Here is a 17,166-nt window from a genome sequence, read left to right as displayed (position 1 = left end):
TCCATTTGAGAAACTATCTTAGAGAAAGAGAAGAAAAATAAACCCATAACAAACAAAAAGAAGGAAATGATAAAGAGCAGAAATCAATGAAACTGAAAAATATAAAAAAGCAGAGAAGTGAGGAGAACTTCAAGATGGTGAAAGACTAAGACGTGGAGATCACCTTCCCACCCACAAATACATCAGAAATACATCTACATGTGGAACAACTCCTACAGGACACCTACTGAACACTGGTAGACCTTAGACCTCCCAAAAGGCAAGAAACTCCCCACATACCTGGGTAGGGCAAAAGAAAAAACAGAGACAAAAAATAGGGATGGGACCTGTACCAGTGGGACGGAGCTGTAAAGGAGGAAAGGTTTCCACACACTACGAAGCCCCGTCACTGGCAAAGACGGGGGTGACGGGGGGAAGCTTTGGAACCACAGAGGAGAGCGCAGCAACAGGGGTGCAGAGGGCAAAGCAGACAGATTCCTGCACAAAGGATCAGTGCCAACCAGCTGTCACCAGCCCGAGAGGCTTGTCTGCTCACCCGCCAGGACGGGTGGGGGCTGGGAGCTGAGGATCCTGCTGCGGAGGTCAGATCCCAGGGAGAGAACTGGGGTTGGCAGCATGAACACAGCCTGAAGGGGGCTAGTGCGCCACAGCTAGCCAGGAAGGAGTCTGGTGGGGAAAGTCTGGAACTGCCAAAGAGGCAAGAGACTTTTTCTTGCCTTGTTGTTTCGCGGTGCGCAAGGAGAGGGGATTCAGAGCACTGCCGAAACAAGCTCCAGAGATGGGTGTGAGCCATGGCTATCAGTGCAGACCCAAGAGATGGGCATGAGATGCTAAGGCTGCTGGTGCAGCCACCAAGAAGCCTGTGTGCAAGCACAGGTCACTATCCACACCACCCCTCCTAGGAGCCTGTGCAGCGCGCAACTGCCAGGGTCCCATGATCCAGGGACAACTTCCCTGGGGGAACACACGGCACGACTCAGGCTGTTGCAACGTCATGCCAGCCTCTGCTGCCACAGGATTGCCCCGCATTCTGTACCCATCTGTTCCCCTGGCCTGAGTGAGCCAGAGCCCCCAATCAGCTGCTCCTTTAACCCCGTCCTGTATAAGCGAAGAACAGATGCCCTCAGGCAACCTACATGCAGAGGCGGGGCCAAATCCAAAGGTGAACCCCAGGAGGTGTGCAAACAAAGAAGAGAAAGGGAAATCTCTCCCAGCAGCCTCAGGAGCAGTGGATTAAATTTCCACAATCAACCTGATGTACCCTGCATCTGTGGAATACCTGAAAAGACAATGAATCATCCCAAATTGAGGCAGTGGACTTCGGAAGCAATGAGATATATATATATATATATATATATTTCCTTTTTCTCTTTTTGTGAGTGTGTATGTGTATGCATCTTTGTGTGATTTTGTCTGTATAGCTTTGCTTTTACCATTTGTCCTAGGGTTCCGTCTGCCCTTTTCTTTTTTTTTTTAAACATGGTTTTTAGCACTTTTATCATTGCTGGATTTATTTTCTGGTTTGGTTGCTCTGTTCTTTCTTTCTTTGCTTTGTTTTTTTTTTACTTTAAAATTTTTTTTTATTTTTAATAATTATTTTTTATTTTACAACTTGATTTTATATCACTTTCTTTCTTTCCTTTATTCTCCCTTTTATTCTGAGCCGTGTGGATGCCAGTGTCTTGGTGCCCTGGCCGGGCGTCAGGCCTGTGCCTCTGAGGTGGGAGAGCCGAGTTCAGGACATTGGTCCACCAGAGACCTCCCAGCTCCATGTAATATCAAATGGCAAAAATCACCCACAGATCTCCATCTCAGCGCCAAGACCCAGCTCCACTCAACGACCAGCAAACTCCAGTGCTGGACACCCTATGCCAAGAAACTAGCAAGATGTAACACAACGCCACCCACTACCAGAAAGGCTGCCTAAAATCATAATAAGGTCACAGACACACCAAAACACACCACCAGACGCGGAGCTGCCCACGAGAAAGACAAGATCCAGCCTCATCCACCAGAACACAGGCACCATTCCCCTTCACCAGGAAGCCTAAACAACCCACTGAACCAACCTTAGCCACTGAAGGCAGACACCAAAAACAACGGGAATTACGAACCAGCAGCCTGCAAAAAGGAGACCCCGAACACAATAAGTTAAGCAAAATGAGAAGACAGAGAAACACACATCAGATGAAGGAGCAAGGTAAAAACCCACCAGACCAAACAAATGAAGAAGAAATAGGCAGTCTACCTGAAAAAGAATTCAGAGTAATGATACTAAAGATGATCCAAAATCTTGGAAATGGAATGGAGAAAATAAAAGAAATGTTTAACAAGGACCTAGAAGAACTAAAGAGCAAACAAACAATGATGAACAACACAATAAATGACCTTAAAATTCTCTAGAAGGAATCAATAGTAGAATAACTAAGGAAGAAGAATGGATAAGTAACATGGAAGATAAAATAGTGGAAAAAACTACTTCAGAGCACAATAAAGAAAAAAAAATGAAAAGAATTAAGGACAGTCTCAGAGACCTATGGGACAACATTAAACACACCAACATTCAAATTATAGGGGTCCCAGGAGAACAAAAGAAAAAGAAAGGGACTGAGAAAATACCTGAAGACATTATAGTTGAAACTTCCCTAACGTGGGAAAGGAAATACTTAATCAAGTCCAGGGAGCGCAGAGAGTCCGATACAGGATAAATGCAAGGAGAAACATGCCAAGACACATATTAATCAAACTATCAAAAATTAAATACAGAGCAAAAATATTAAAAGCAACAAGGGAAAAGCAGCAAATAACATACAAGGGACTCCCCATAAGGTTAACAGCTAATCTTTCAGCAGAAACTGTGCAAGCCAGAAGGGAGTGGCAGGACATATTTAAAGTGATGAAGGGGAAAAACCTACAATCAAGATTACTCTACCTAGCAAGAATGTCATTTAGATTTGATAGAGAAATTAAAACCTTTACAGACAAGCAAAAGCTAAGAGAATTCAGCACCACCAAACCAGCCTTACAACAAATGGTCAACGAACTTCTCTAGGCAGGAAACACAGGAGAAGGGAAAGACCTACACTAACAAACGCAAATTTTAGAAAATGGTAATAGGAACATACATACCGCTAACTACCTTAAATGTAAATGGATTAAATGCTCCAACCAAAAGACACAGACTGGCTGAATGGATAAAAAAACAAAACCCGTATATATGCTGTCTACAAGAGACCCACTTCAGACCTAGGGACACATACAGACTGAAAGTGAGGGGATGGAAAAATATCTTCCATGCAAATGGAAATCAAAAGTAAGCTGCAGTAGCAATTCTCATATCAGACAAAATAGACTTTAAAATAAAGACTGTTACAAGAGACAAAGAAGGACACTACATAATGATCAAGGGCTCAATCCAAGAAAAAGATATAACAATTGTAAATATTTATGCACCCAACATAGGAGCACCTCAATACATAAGGCAAATGCTAACAGCCATAAAAGGGGAAATCGACAGTAATACAATCATAGTAGGGGACTTTAACACCCCACTTTCACCAATGGGAAGATCATCCAAAATGAAAATAAATAAGGAAACACAAGCATTAAATGATACATTAAACAAGATGGACTTAATTGATATTTATAGAACATTCCTATCAAAAACAAGAGAATATACTTTCTTCTCAAGTGCTCATGGAACATTCTCCAGGATAGATCATACCCTGGGTCACAAATCAAGTCTTGGTAAATTTAAGAAAATTGAAATCATATCAAGTAACTTTTCCGACCAAAATACTATGAGACTAGATATCAATTACAGGAAAAAATCTGTAAAAAATACAAACACATGGAGGCTAAACAATACACTGCTTAATAACCAAGAGATCACTGAAGAAATCAAAGTGGAAATCAAAAAAATACCTAAAAACGGGCTTCCCTGGTGGCGCAGTGGTTGGGAGTCCGCCTGCAGATGCAGGGGACATGCGTTCGTGCTCTGGTCTGGGAAGATCCCACATACCGTGGAGCGGCTGGGTCCGTGAGCCATGGCCGCTGGGCATGTGCAGCCAGAGCCTGTGCTCCACAACGGGAGGGGCCGCGACAGTGAGAGGCCCAGTTATTGCAAAAAAAAAAAAAAAAAAAAAAAAACCTAGAACAAATGACAATGAAAACACGATGACACTAAACCTATGGGATGCAGCAAAATCAGTACTAAGAGGGAAGTTTATAGTAATACAATACTACCTTAAGAAACAAGAAACATCTCAAATAAACAAGCTAACTTTACACCTAAAGAAATTAGAGAAAGAAGAACAAAATACCCCCAAAATTAGAAGGAAAGAAATCATAAAGATCAGATCAGAAATAAATGAAAAAGAAATGAAGGAAACGATAGCAAAGATCAATAAAACTAAAAGCTGGTTCTTTGAGAAAAGAAACAAAATTGATAAACCATTAGCCAGACTCATCTAGAAAAAAAGGGAGAACACTAAAATCGATAGAATTAGAAATGAAAAAGGGGAAGTAACAACTGACACTGCAGAAATACAAAGGATCATGAGAGATTACTACAGGGAAATATATGCCAATAAAAAGGACAACCTGGAAGAAATGGACAAATTCTTAGAAAAGCACAACCTTCTGAGACTGAACCAGGCAGAAACAGAAAATATAAACAGACCAATCACAAGCACTGAAATTGAAACTGTGATTAAAAATCTTCCAACAAACAAAAGCCCAGGACCAGATGGCTTCACAGGAAAATTCTATCAAACATTTATAGAAGAGGTAACACCTATTCTCCAGAGGGAAGAACACTCCCAAACTCATTCTACAAGGCCGCCATCACCCTGATACCAAAACCAGACAAAGATGTCACAAAGAAAGAAAACTACAGGCCAATATCACTGATGAACACAGATGCAAAAATCCTCAACAAAATACTAGCAAACAGAATCCAACAGCACATTAAAAGGATTGTACACCATGATCAAGTGGGGTTATCCCAGGAATGCAAGGATTCTTCTATATACACAAATCAATCAATGTGATACACCATATTAACAAATTGAAGGAGAAAAACCATAGGACCATCTCAACAGATGCAGAAAAAGCTATCGACAAAATTCAACACGCATTTATGATAAAAACCCTCCCAAAGTAAGCATAGATGGAACTTATCTCAACATAATAAAGGCCATACATGACAAACCCACAGCCAACGTCGTCCTCAATGGTGACGAACTGAAACCATTTCCACTAAGATCTGGAACAAGACAAGGTTGCCCACCCTCACCACTATTATTCATAGTTTTGGAGTTTTAGCCACAGCAATCAGAGAAGAAAAAGAAATAAAAGGAATCCATATGGGTAAAGAAGAAGTAAAGCTTTCACTGTTTGCAGATGACACGATAATATACATAGAGAATCCTAAAGATGCTACCAGAAAACTGCTAGAGCTAATCGATGAGTTGGGTAAACTAGCAGGATATAAAATTAATGCACAGAAATCTCTTGCATTCCTATACACTAATGAAAAATCTAAGGAAACACTCCCATTTACCATGGCAACAAAAGAATAAAACACCTAGGAATAAACCTACTTAAGGAGAGAAAAGACCTGTGTGAAGAAAACTATAAGACACTGATGAAAGAAATTAAAGATGATACAAATAGATGGAGAGATATACCATGTTCTTGGATTGGAAGAACCAACATGTTAAAAATAACTATACTACCAAAGCAATCTACAGATTCAATGCAATTCCTATCAAACTACCACTGGCATTTTTCACAGAACCTGAACAAAAAATTGCACAATTTGTATGGAAACACAGAAGACCCCGAAGAGCCAAAGCAATTTTGAGAAAGAAAAACGGAGCTGGATGAATCAGGCTCCCTGACTTCAGACTATACTACAAAGCTACAGTAAATAAGAGAGTATGGTACTGGCACGAAAACAGAAATGTAGATCAATGGAACAGGATAGAAAGCCCAGAGGTAAACCCATGCACATATGGTGACCTTATCTTTCATAAAGGAGGCAAGAATATACAATGGAGAAAAGACAGCCTCTTCAATAAGTGGTTTTGGGAAACTGGGCAGCTACATGTAAAAATAAATGAAATTAGAACACTCCCTAACACCATACACAAAAATAAACTCAAAATGGATTAAAGACCCAAATGTAAGGCTAGACACTATCAAACTCTTAGAGGAAAACATAGGCAGAACACTCTATGACATAAATCACAGCAAGATCCTTTTTGACCCACCTCCTAAAGAAATGGAAATAAAAACAAAAATAAACACATGGGGCCTAATGAAACTTAAAAGCTTTTGCACAGCAAAGGAAACCATAAACAAGACCAAAAGACAACCCTCAGAATGGGAGAAAATATTTGCTAATGAAGCAAATGACAAAGGATTAATCTCTAAAATTTACAAGCAGCTCATGCAGCTGAATATCAGAAAAACAAGCAACCCAATCCAAAAATGGGCAGGACCTAAATAGACATTTCTCCAAAGAAGATATATATATTGCCAACAAACACATGAAAGAATGCTCAACATCAGTAATCAACAGAGTAATGCAAATCAAAACTACCATGAGGTATCACCTCACACCAGTCAGAATGGCCATCATCAAAAAATCTACAAACAATAAATGCTGGAGAGGGGGTGGAGAAAAGGGAACCCTCTTGCACTGTTGGTGGGAATGTAAATTGATACAGCCACTAAGGAGAACAGTATGGAGGTTCGTTAAAAAACTAAAAATAGAACTACCATATGACCCAGCAATCCCACTACTGGGCATAAACCCTGAGAAAACCGTATTTCAAAAAGAGTCATGTACCACAGTGTTCACTGCAGCTCTATTTACAATAGCCCGGAGATGGAAACAACCTAAGTGCCCATCTTTGGATGAATGGATAAAGAAGATGTGGCACATATATACAATGGAATATTACTCAGCCATAAAAAGAAACGAAACTGAGCTATTTGTAATGAGGTGGGTAGACCTAGAGCCTGTCATACAGAGTGAAGTAAGTGAGAAAGAAAAAGACAAATACCGTATGCTAACACATATATATGGAATTTAAGACAAAAAGTGTCATGAAGAACCTAGGGGTAAGGCAGGAATAAAGACACAGACCTCCTAGAGAATGGACTTGAGGTTATGGGGAGGGGGAAGGGTGAGCTGTGACAGGGCGAGAGACAGTCATGGACATATACACACTAACAAACGTAGTAAGGTAGATAGCTAGTGGGAAGCAGCCGCATGGCACAGGGATATTGGCTCGGTGCTTTGTGACAGCCTGGAGGGGTGGGATTGGGAGGGAGGGAGACGCAAGAGGGAAGACATATGGGAACATATGTTTATGTATGACTGATTCACTTTGTTATAAAGCAGAAACTAACACACCATTGTAAAGCAATTATACTCCAATAAAGATGTTAAAAAAAAAAAAAAAAGAGTCATGTACCATAGTGTTCATTGCAGCTCTATTTACAATAGCCAGGACTTGGAAGCAACCTAAGTGTCCATCGACAGATGAATGGATAAACAAGATGTGGCACATATATACAATGGAATATTACTCAGCCATAAAAAGAAACAAAATTGAGTTACTTGTAGTGAAGTGGATGGACCTAGAGTCTGTCATACAGAGTGAAGTCAGTCAGAAAGAGAAAGACAAATACCATATGCTAACACATATATATGGAATCTAAAAAAAATAAATAAAAGGTTATGAAGAACCTAGGGGCAGGACAGGAATAAAGACGCAGCCCTACTAGAGAATGGATTTGAGGACATGGGGAGGGGTAAGGGTAAGATGGGACAAAGTGAGAGAGTGGCATGGACATATATATACTACCAAATATAAAATCAATAGCTAGTGGATAGCAACCGCATAGCACAGGGAGATCAACTCTGTGCTTTGTGACCACTTAGAGGGGTGGGATAGGGAGGGTGGGAGGGAGATGCAAGAGGGAAGAGATATGGGGATATATGTATATGTATAGCTGATTCACTGTGTTATAAAGCAGAAACTAACACAGCATTGTAAAGCAATTATACTCCAATAAAGATACTTTTTTTAAAAAGCAGAGAAAAATCAATGAGACATTTGAAAAAATCAATAACATTGATAAACCTTGAACTAGACTGACAAACAAAAAAGAGAGAAAACACAAATCGCCACTCTCAGGAAAAGAGTATATCACTACAGGTCAATCAGATATTAAAGCTATAATAAGGGAGTACTGTGAACTGTGCTTATAAATTCAACAACTTGGATGAAATGGACCAATTTTTTTGAAACTACTAAACTCAGGATTCACTGAAGAAAAACACAGATAACCTAAACAGTTGTATGTCTACTAAAGAAATTAAATTTGTAATTTTAAATCTTTCACAAAAGAACCTCCAGGCCCAGATGATTTCACTGGCAAATTCTACCAAATTTTAAAAGAAGTAATATCAATTCTACACAATCTCTTTTAGAAAACAGAAGTGGTGGAAGCACATTCCAGCTCCCAACTTTTCCGACGTTGCCATTATCCTGATACCAAAACCAGACATGTACAGTACAAAAAAAAAGAAAAACTATAGTCCAATGTCTCTCATGAACATAGATGCAAAAATCATCAACAAGATAATAACAGACAAAATCCTGAAAAGAATAATACATGATGATTGATGGGGTTTATCCCAAGAATTCAAGGCTAGCTCAACTTTTGAAAATCAATCAACATAATCCAATATACTAACAGATTACAGAAGAAAAACCACATGATCAAATCAATTTCTGCAGAAAAAGTATTTGAAAAGTTTACATCAATTTGAGATGAAAAGTTCACATCAATTTGAGATTAAAAGTCACAGTCATGTAGAAATAGAAAGTTACTTCCTTAATTTGATGAAGCCCATCTCTCAAAAACCCACAGTTAACAGAAAACTTAATGACGGAAGACTGAATGCTTGCCCTCTAAGATTAAGAACAAAGCTCACGGTTGTTCACTCTCACCATGTTTATTCAACACCATAGCCCTTAGCCAGTTCAATAAAGTAAGAAAAAGAAAGAAAAGAGGTATAGATTGGAAATTAGAAAAATAAAACTGTTTTTATCTGCAGACCATGTAATTGTCTATGAAAAAAATTCCAAGGAGTCTACAAAAAGAATCCTGGAACTTATCAGTGAGTTAGCAAGACTGCAAGATACAAGGTCAACATATTTTTTAAAATAAATGATATTTTCATATTCTAGCAATGAACAATTCAATTTTCAATTTTCTGAAATTAAAAAAATATTCTTTACAATAGCTCCAAAAAAATCTAAATACGTAAGTATAAATTTGTCAAAGTATGTGCAGTATCTGTGTGCTGAAAACTTAAAAAACACTAATGAAATAAATCAAAGAAGACCTAAATAAGTGGAGAGATATACCATGTTCATGGAGAGATATACCATGTTCATGGATTGGAAAAATCCATATAGTTAAAAATCCATATAGTCATTTCTTCCCTATATTTATTTATAAATTCAATGCAGTTCCAATCAAATTCCCAGCATGACTTTTTTTAGGTATAAAAGAACTGATTTAACTACCTCATATTTGCTGTCCAATTATACTCTACTATATACTATAGTGATATACAGTGGGAAATTCCTTGTGTTTTGCAGTGAGTAGAAATATAGATTTTAGTAATATAACAAACAGGCTTGTGGTAAAATAGTCATCAAATATATGTGACTGTTAAGTGATTTTATGTAATAAAGGAATATACTTGAATATTAAGAGAAGTTGGAGGAATGCAGCATGTGAAAAATAAAATAAAATTGAAAAACACCTGATTTTAAAACTATGTGAAAGGCAAAGGAACTAGAATAGCCAAACTATTTTGAAAAAAAAAATAAAGCTGAAGGAATCACACTACCTGATTTTAAGACTTACTATAAAACTACAGCACTCGAGATAGTGTGGTATTGACAAAGGGACAGACACATAGGTCAGTGGAGAAGAACTGAACCCAGCGTTAGATTCTATTGGCTACACAAATATGGCCAACTGATTTTTTTTACAAAGGTACAAAGGCAGTTCAAAGGAGTAAGGATAGTTTTCATCAAATGGTTTTGGAACAATTGGACATCCATATGCAAAAAAGTGAAACTCAATCTAATCCTCACACTTCATAGAAAAATTAACTCAGTATGGCTAAGTGAAATAAGTCAGACAGAGAAAGATAAACACCACATGATCTCATTTATATGTGGAATCTAAAAAGAAAAACCAAACCAAGCTCATAGAGAACAGACTGATAGTTGCCAGAGGCATATCTGTGTGTGTGTGTGTTTCTGTGTGTGTGTGTGTACATGTGCACACGTGTGCAATGGGTGAAGGGAATCAAAAGGCACAAACTTCCAGTTATAAAATAAGTCATGGGGATGTAACGTACAGCATAGTGACTAGAGTTAATAATACTCTATTATATATTTGAAACTTGCTGAAAGAGATCTTAAAAGTTCTCATCACAAGAAAAAAATTTTTTAACTATTATGGTGATGGTTTTTAACTAGACTTATTGTGGCAATTACTTCACAATATATACAACTATTGAATCATGTTGTACACCTGAAACTAATAGAATGTTATATGTCAGTTATAACTCAATAAAAAAATTAACTCAGAATGGTACATAAGTATAAAACTACGGAACTTTTAAAGGAAAACAGGAGAAAATCCTCATGATTTTAGCTTAGTCAAAGCATTAAGATATGACACCAAATCACCAGCCCATTAAAAAATTTTGATAAACTGGACTCTAATCAAACTAATACCCATTTTTTCTGTGAAAGACACTGATAAAAGAATGAGAAAAAACAAGCTACAAGTAGGGAAAAAATATTTGCAGATCTCATATCTAACAAAGGACTTGTATCAAAAATATGAAAAGAACTCTCAAAATTCAACAGTAAGAAATCAACAACCCAACTTTAAAAACTGGTGGAATAATTTCAACAGATACTTTACCAAAAGTGATATAGACATGGCAAATAAGCACAAGAAAAAATGTTCAACATCACTAGCCAGTAGTAAAATGCAAATTAAAACCACAGTGAGAAACCACTATACACCTAATAAAATGGCTAAAAAAATTCCAAATGCTGGCAAGAATGTGAAACAGCTAGAACTCTCATGTGTTGCTAATGGGAATGAAAAATGGTACCACCATTCTGGAAAAACAGTCTGGAGATTTTTTATAAAGTTAAACATACACTTGCCATATGACCCAGCAGTCCCACTCTTGGTATTTACCCCAGAGAAATGAAAACGTACGTTCACCCAAAAACCTGTGCATGAATATTAATAGCAGCTCTATTCATAAATACCAAATACTGGAAAAAACGCAAATGTCCTTCAACAAATGAAAGGATAAACAAGCTGCAGTATATCCATATAATGGTGTATTACTCAGTAATAAAAAGGAATAAATCAAAGATACATGCAACTACATGAATGAATCTCAGTGACATTACACTAAGTGCAGGAAGCTAGTCTCAAAAGGTTATATACTCTCTGATTCCATTTATATGACATTCTGGAAAAGGTGAAATTACAGGAACAGAGAATAGATCAACGGCTACCAAGGCTTGGGGTGATAGAAGGGTTTGGCTAAAAGGAAAGCAAAAAGAGGTGTTCTTTTTTGCCTTCCTTTAGCCAACAATTTGTGATAAAATTGTTCTGGAACCTGACGGTGGTGGCTGTTACATGAAATTATACACGTGTTAGAACTGTATACCAAAAAGTCCATTTTTACTGTATGTAAATTTTAAAAAATAATTTAAAAATAGAGGCAATTGATACAGTTTATATTATATCTTGTTCCAGATAAGATTTTAAATGATTTCCTTTAATTGTAGGATGCTTGGCTAATTATCTTAAGCTAAATATAAACATAAGAAAAACATTTGCTCCCAGAACTTGCTTAAAGGTGAGCCTCAATCAGGACTTCCCTGGGTGGCGCAGTGGTTAAGAATCCGCCTGCCAATGCAAGAGACACGGGTTCAATCCCTGGTCCGGGAAGATCCCACATGCCGTGGAGCAGCTAAACCCGTGCGCGGCAACTACTGAGCCTGCGCTCTGGAGCCGGCAAGCCACAATTACTGAGCCCGTGTGCCACAACTACTGAAGCCTGCGTGCCTAGAGCCCGTGCTTGGCAACAAGAGAAGCCGCCACAATGAAAAGCCCATGCACCTCAATGAAGAGGAGCCCATGCTCGCCGCAACTTAAGAAAGCCCGCATGCAGCAACAAAGACCTAACACAGCCAAAAATAAATAAATAAATAAATTTATTTAAGAAAAAAAAGGTGAGCCTCAATCCTTGAAAAGCTGCTTACCTTAAACTCTCCTTTTTATCTCTTTGATGCTCTCACTTTCTTTTCCATCTTTCTTGGGTGCTCTACTCTGCCTCATCTCTTTCCCCCTTCTTTTCTGTGCTTTTTTCTTTATCCTAGCTTAACTGATCATATTTTAAGCTGATGTATATATTTTACACTATATATTTTGCCACGAATGAAAACAAACTTATACTCCTTGTTCTTTCTTTAAAGTTGAATGACTTGAACATTTTATATTTCCCTAAAATAAAATATTCTGTCAAATTACTTAAAGTTGGTTTTTACCTGTGAATGATTTTCAGAGCTGACATTTCCCCTTCAGTTGCTCAGGGGCTCTCAAGAAAAAAGAAAAACTTTTCCCCCCTGGTCAAATGAAAAGGCAGATTTTTTCCCCTTAAAGTTGATGTAATTTTCATTGTCTTATATTATGAAGATTAAGCTTTATATAGTCGATTCTTTTTTTTAAAATTACATCAAAAGTGAAATTGCATATTTTAAAAAAAAATTGAGAGGCACGCATAGCTACAGGGCATTCCAACAGTGCATTCATTTTTAGGCAAACAACCCCTTTGAAGCCAAGATATTTGTTTGCAACCAAGTAGCTATATATAAAACAATCATCTAAGAGATGGACATAAGGTTAACTTGCAAATGGTGTCACAGAGGCAGCCATTTGTGTTTAAAGGTGATAATCAGGAATTAAATTGAGCACTAGAAAAGATGTCAGATTATGAAGAAAAACGGGTTTGCGAGATTGTATTAAGAAAAAGATTTTTTTTACGGTATGCAGGCCTCTCACTGTTGTGGCGTCTCCCTTTGCAGGGCACAGGCTCTGGACGCGCAGGCCCAGAGGCCATGGCTCACAGGCCTAGCCACTCCGCGGCATGTGGGATCTTCCTGGACCGGGGCACGAACCCGTGTCCCCTGCATCGGCAGGCGGACTCTCAACCACTGCGCCACCAGGGAAGCCCCAAGAAAAAGATTTTAACTAGACTTATCGTGGTAATAATTTCACAATACATACAAATATTGAATCATTATGTTGTACACCTGAAACTAACATAATAAGTCAATTATACCGCAATAAGAAAAGAAAAGAAAAAGAAATGAGCTGTGTTAAGAAAAAGATGAAGGAAAAACCTGCTTGTAGACTTACAAGGTAAAGGCTAGAAAAATTTGGTAGACTAAGAATTTCTGTACAAAGAGAAAATTTGAGCCAGCTCATCATATAACAAGATAGGGTTTTGTTTTTTTTTTTTTTGCATAAACCAAAGAGAAAAGATGTCTTACTGTTATCTCCAATGCCATCTTCATGTTTTCTTCCACTGTCCTTTTCATTTTCATCTTCTGAGTTTTCTACTTCCTGAATAACCATCCTTTTCCCTTTGGTTTGAGTCTCAGATGCAGGTTCAGAATTTTTCAGATCTCTTTCAACCTCTAACAAGGTTTTCTGAAACATAATCGCCACATTAAAGAAAACTTTTTCCTTTAGTAAGAAGTATAACCATTCTTGCAGGTAAGAATATCAAGATATTAAAAAGTGAATAAAGATAACTAAGATAAAGCTTCTTATGGTGGTCTTTATTTTTCTTTTCAAACAACTTGACTGCTTTGTCTGATTAGAACTATACATGTCCACTGTAAAAAACTTAAAGCATAACAAGTATAAAAGAAGGAAGAAAAAAATCATCTGAAATCCTGCCACTCAGATAAACTATTGACATTCTGATGATCATCTTCCTGGATATATTTGTATACATATATAAACAGAGGTATCCAGTTTTATACAAATTAAACCATACTATACATGTTTAAGAGTCATGTTGAAAGTTCTTTAATATTTTATGCCAACTAGAAATTTAAAAAATGTATCAAACCATTTTGCTTCCTTGCTCATCTTTAACACCTTACTGAGGTATAACTGACATAAACTGCACATACTTAAAGAGCACAAGTTTTAATAGATTTTGATGTAATATCATTCACAAAACGTTTCTTCCTATCTTTTTGTTATGATTCCCTTTTGCTCATCCCTGCAACCACTGTTCTTTCTGTTACGATAGATTAGTTTGTATTTTCCAGTTTTTTATGTAAGTAGAATCAAAATACATGTACTCTTTTTGTCTGGCTTCTTTCACTTAGCATAATTATTTTGAAATTTATCCACGTCGTCTTATGAACCTATTAGTTCATTCCCTTTTATTGTTCAGTAGTATTCTATTATATGCTTATAAAACGATTTGTTTATCCATTCACCTATTGATGGACATTTTAGGCTATTTTCAGTTTTTGGCAATTACAAATGAAGCCATTATAAACATTCGTGCTTAAATCTTTGTATGGACATATGCTTGTATTTTTCTTGGTGAATACTCGGAGTGGAATGACTGGGTCATGCGGTAGGCGTATGATTGTTTTGTTTAACTTTTTACCTGTATTCCAAAGCAGTGGGATCATTTCATATTCCCAAGTTTCAGTTCTCCCACATGCCCACCAACACTTAGTATGGTCAATCATTTTCATTTTAGCTAACAGGTTTGTAGTGGTATCTCTTGTGGTTTTATGTTTCTCTAATGACTAATGACATTGAGCATCTTTTCATGTGCTTATTTTCCATTCACATAACTTTTGGTGACGTGTCTGATCAAATATCTTGCTTATTTTTCATCAACCTGTTTGTTTTCTTGAGTTTTTAAAGTTCTGTATATATTCAGGACACAAGCCCTTTGTTAGATACATGATTGCAACTATTTTTCCCCAGTCTATGGCTTGTCTTTTTATTCTTCTGATAGAATAAATAAAAACTTTTTAATTTTGATGAAGCCCGATTATCAACTTTTTATAGATTATGCCTCTGTGTCACACCTAAGAAATATTTGTCTCATCCAAGGTCATAAAGATTTTCTCTTATGTTTTCTTCTAGAACTTTCATACTCCAAGTCTTATATTAAGGTATATGATCCGCTTTGAGTTAATCTTTACATATGGTTAAGGTAAAAATGCATTTGGTTAAGGTCTAAAGTTAATATGTAAACATGAACTTATGTTGGATAGTAAAATTAAAAGTGGTTTTCCTTGTTTCAATTTTTTTTTAGAATATTAAAATGCTAACTTTTTAATGAACATACCATTATAAAAAGGAAATACTATGGGGTGAAGATGTGTTCCTAAGCTGCACCCTAAACCTAATCCACTGAAATGCTGACTTGATAAATGCAGCTGATACAGTAGGGACATCAGCTGCCTCTCAGAAAGAGTTAGATAACCTGAAAGGTATGTGGAAACAGTGACAACTTATTGGTGGAAGACAGTTCTCCAGGGGTTTCCCATATTTCTAAATATATTATAAGCAGAGGAGCTAAACTACCTTTGTTCTAGACTTTATTTTTTCTTTGATTTATAACAACAGGAATTTATTTCTCAGTTCTGAAGACTGGGAAGTCCAAGTTTAAGGTGCTAGCAGATTTGGTTTCTGGTGAGGGCCTGCTTTCTGGTTCACAGACAGCTGTGTTCCTGCTGTATCTGCACTTGGTGAAAGGGACCTAGATTATCTTTTTAAGGATGTTTGTACTGACAACAGCCCTGGGAAATAGAGAATGCCCTATCTGGGCATTCTGCCGCCCACACGGAACTTGGTGGCCAGGGTAACGGACATGAGCTTCAAGCTCATCAGCTTGCCATGCCATGAGTAGCAAAGTCTTTTGTGCCTGACCCAGGAATTTTGTATATTCTTCTAGGCCACCTTGCTAATTTACATGTAGGGTAAACTCTCAGGCCCTTCACAGCTCTTGACACTTACCTCCACTCCTTAGGATTGAATACAGATCCCCTAAGTGCATATCTGAGTCAGTTTACTGTTAGGGATGCTATGGTTACCACGCAAATTAAGGAATAAACACTCTTTTATGGCCATCAAGCTCCTGCTTAATCCTACCTAGGAAAGTTCTACACCATTTGCATAATAAATTGAACTTGGCTCAAAGAAAAGAACTGCCTACAAAGCTTCAGGAAAGAGAAAATTATTTGTCCTTCAGGAGTAGGTTTATGATTTTGGACAATTTAAGAGCCAGCTTTCTTCCACTTCAAATAGACGTTAACACTGGGAATATCTGAGATGTACCTCTCTTTTTTTTTTTTAACATCTTTATTGGAGTATAATTGCTTTACAATGGTATGTTAGTTTCTGCTTTATAAACAAGTGAATCAGCTATACATATAAATATATCCCCATATCTCTTCCCTCTTGTGACTCCCTCCCACCCTCCCTATCCCACTCCTCTAGGTGGTCACGAAGCACCAAGCTGATCTCCCTGTGCTATGTGGCTACTTCCCGTGAGCTATCGGTTTTACATTCAGTAGTGTATATATGTCCATGCCACTCTCTCACTTTGTCCCAGCTTCCCCTTCCCCCTCCCCGTGTCCTCAAGTCCATTCTCTGCATCCACCTCACTACAAATAACTCAATTTCGTTTCTTTTTGTGGCTGAGTAATATGCCACTGTTTATATGTGCCACATCTTCTTTATCCATTCATCTGTCGATGGACACTTACGTTGCTTCCATGTCCTAGCTACTGTAAATAGAGCTGCAATGAACATTGTGGTACATGACTATTTTTTGAATTATGGTTTTCTCAGGGTATATGTCCAGTAGTGGGATTGCTGGGTTGTATGGTAGTTCTATTTTTAGTTTTTTAAGGAACCTCCATACTGTTCTCCATAGTGGCTGTATCAGTTTCCACTCCCTCCAACAGTGCAAGAGGG

General features: G+C 37.6%; 1 protein-coding gene across 2 annotated transcripts in view; it reads right to left on the bottom strand.

Annotated features, from left to right (window-relative positions):
* SPAG1 (sperm associated antigen 1) overlaps positions 1-17,166 on the bottom strand; it is a 101,232-nt gene that overhangs the window by 46,202 nt on the left and 37,864 nt on the right. For both annotated transcript variants that reach the window (XM_059994983.2, XM_059994984.2), the window contains one exon: positions 13,695-13,854. In XM_059994983.2, coding sequence (XP_059850966.1) covers positions 13,695-13,854 — 160 coding nt within the window. The remainder of the gene's footprint in view (positions 1-13,694; positions 13,855-17,166) is intronic.

The sequence above is a fragment of the Delphinus delphis genome, chromosome 17, assembly GCF_949987515.2.
Source record: "Delphinus delphis chromosome 17, mDelDel1.2, whole genome shotgun sequence".
Taxonomy (NCBI): domain Eukaryota; kingdom Metazoa; phylum Chordata; class Mammalia; order Artiodactyla; family Delphinidae; genus Delphinus; species Delphinus delphis.
The sequence above is the reverse complement of the archived record's forward strand: the minus strand, read 5'-3'. Positions and strand labels throughout refer to the sequence as shown.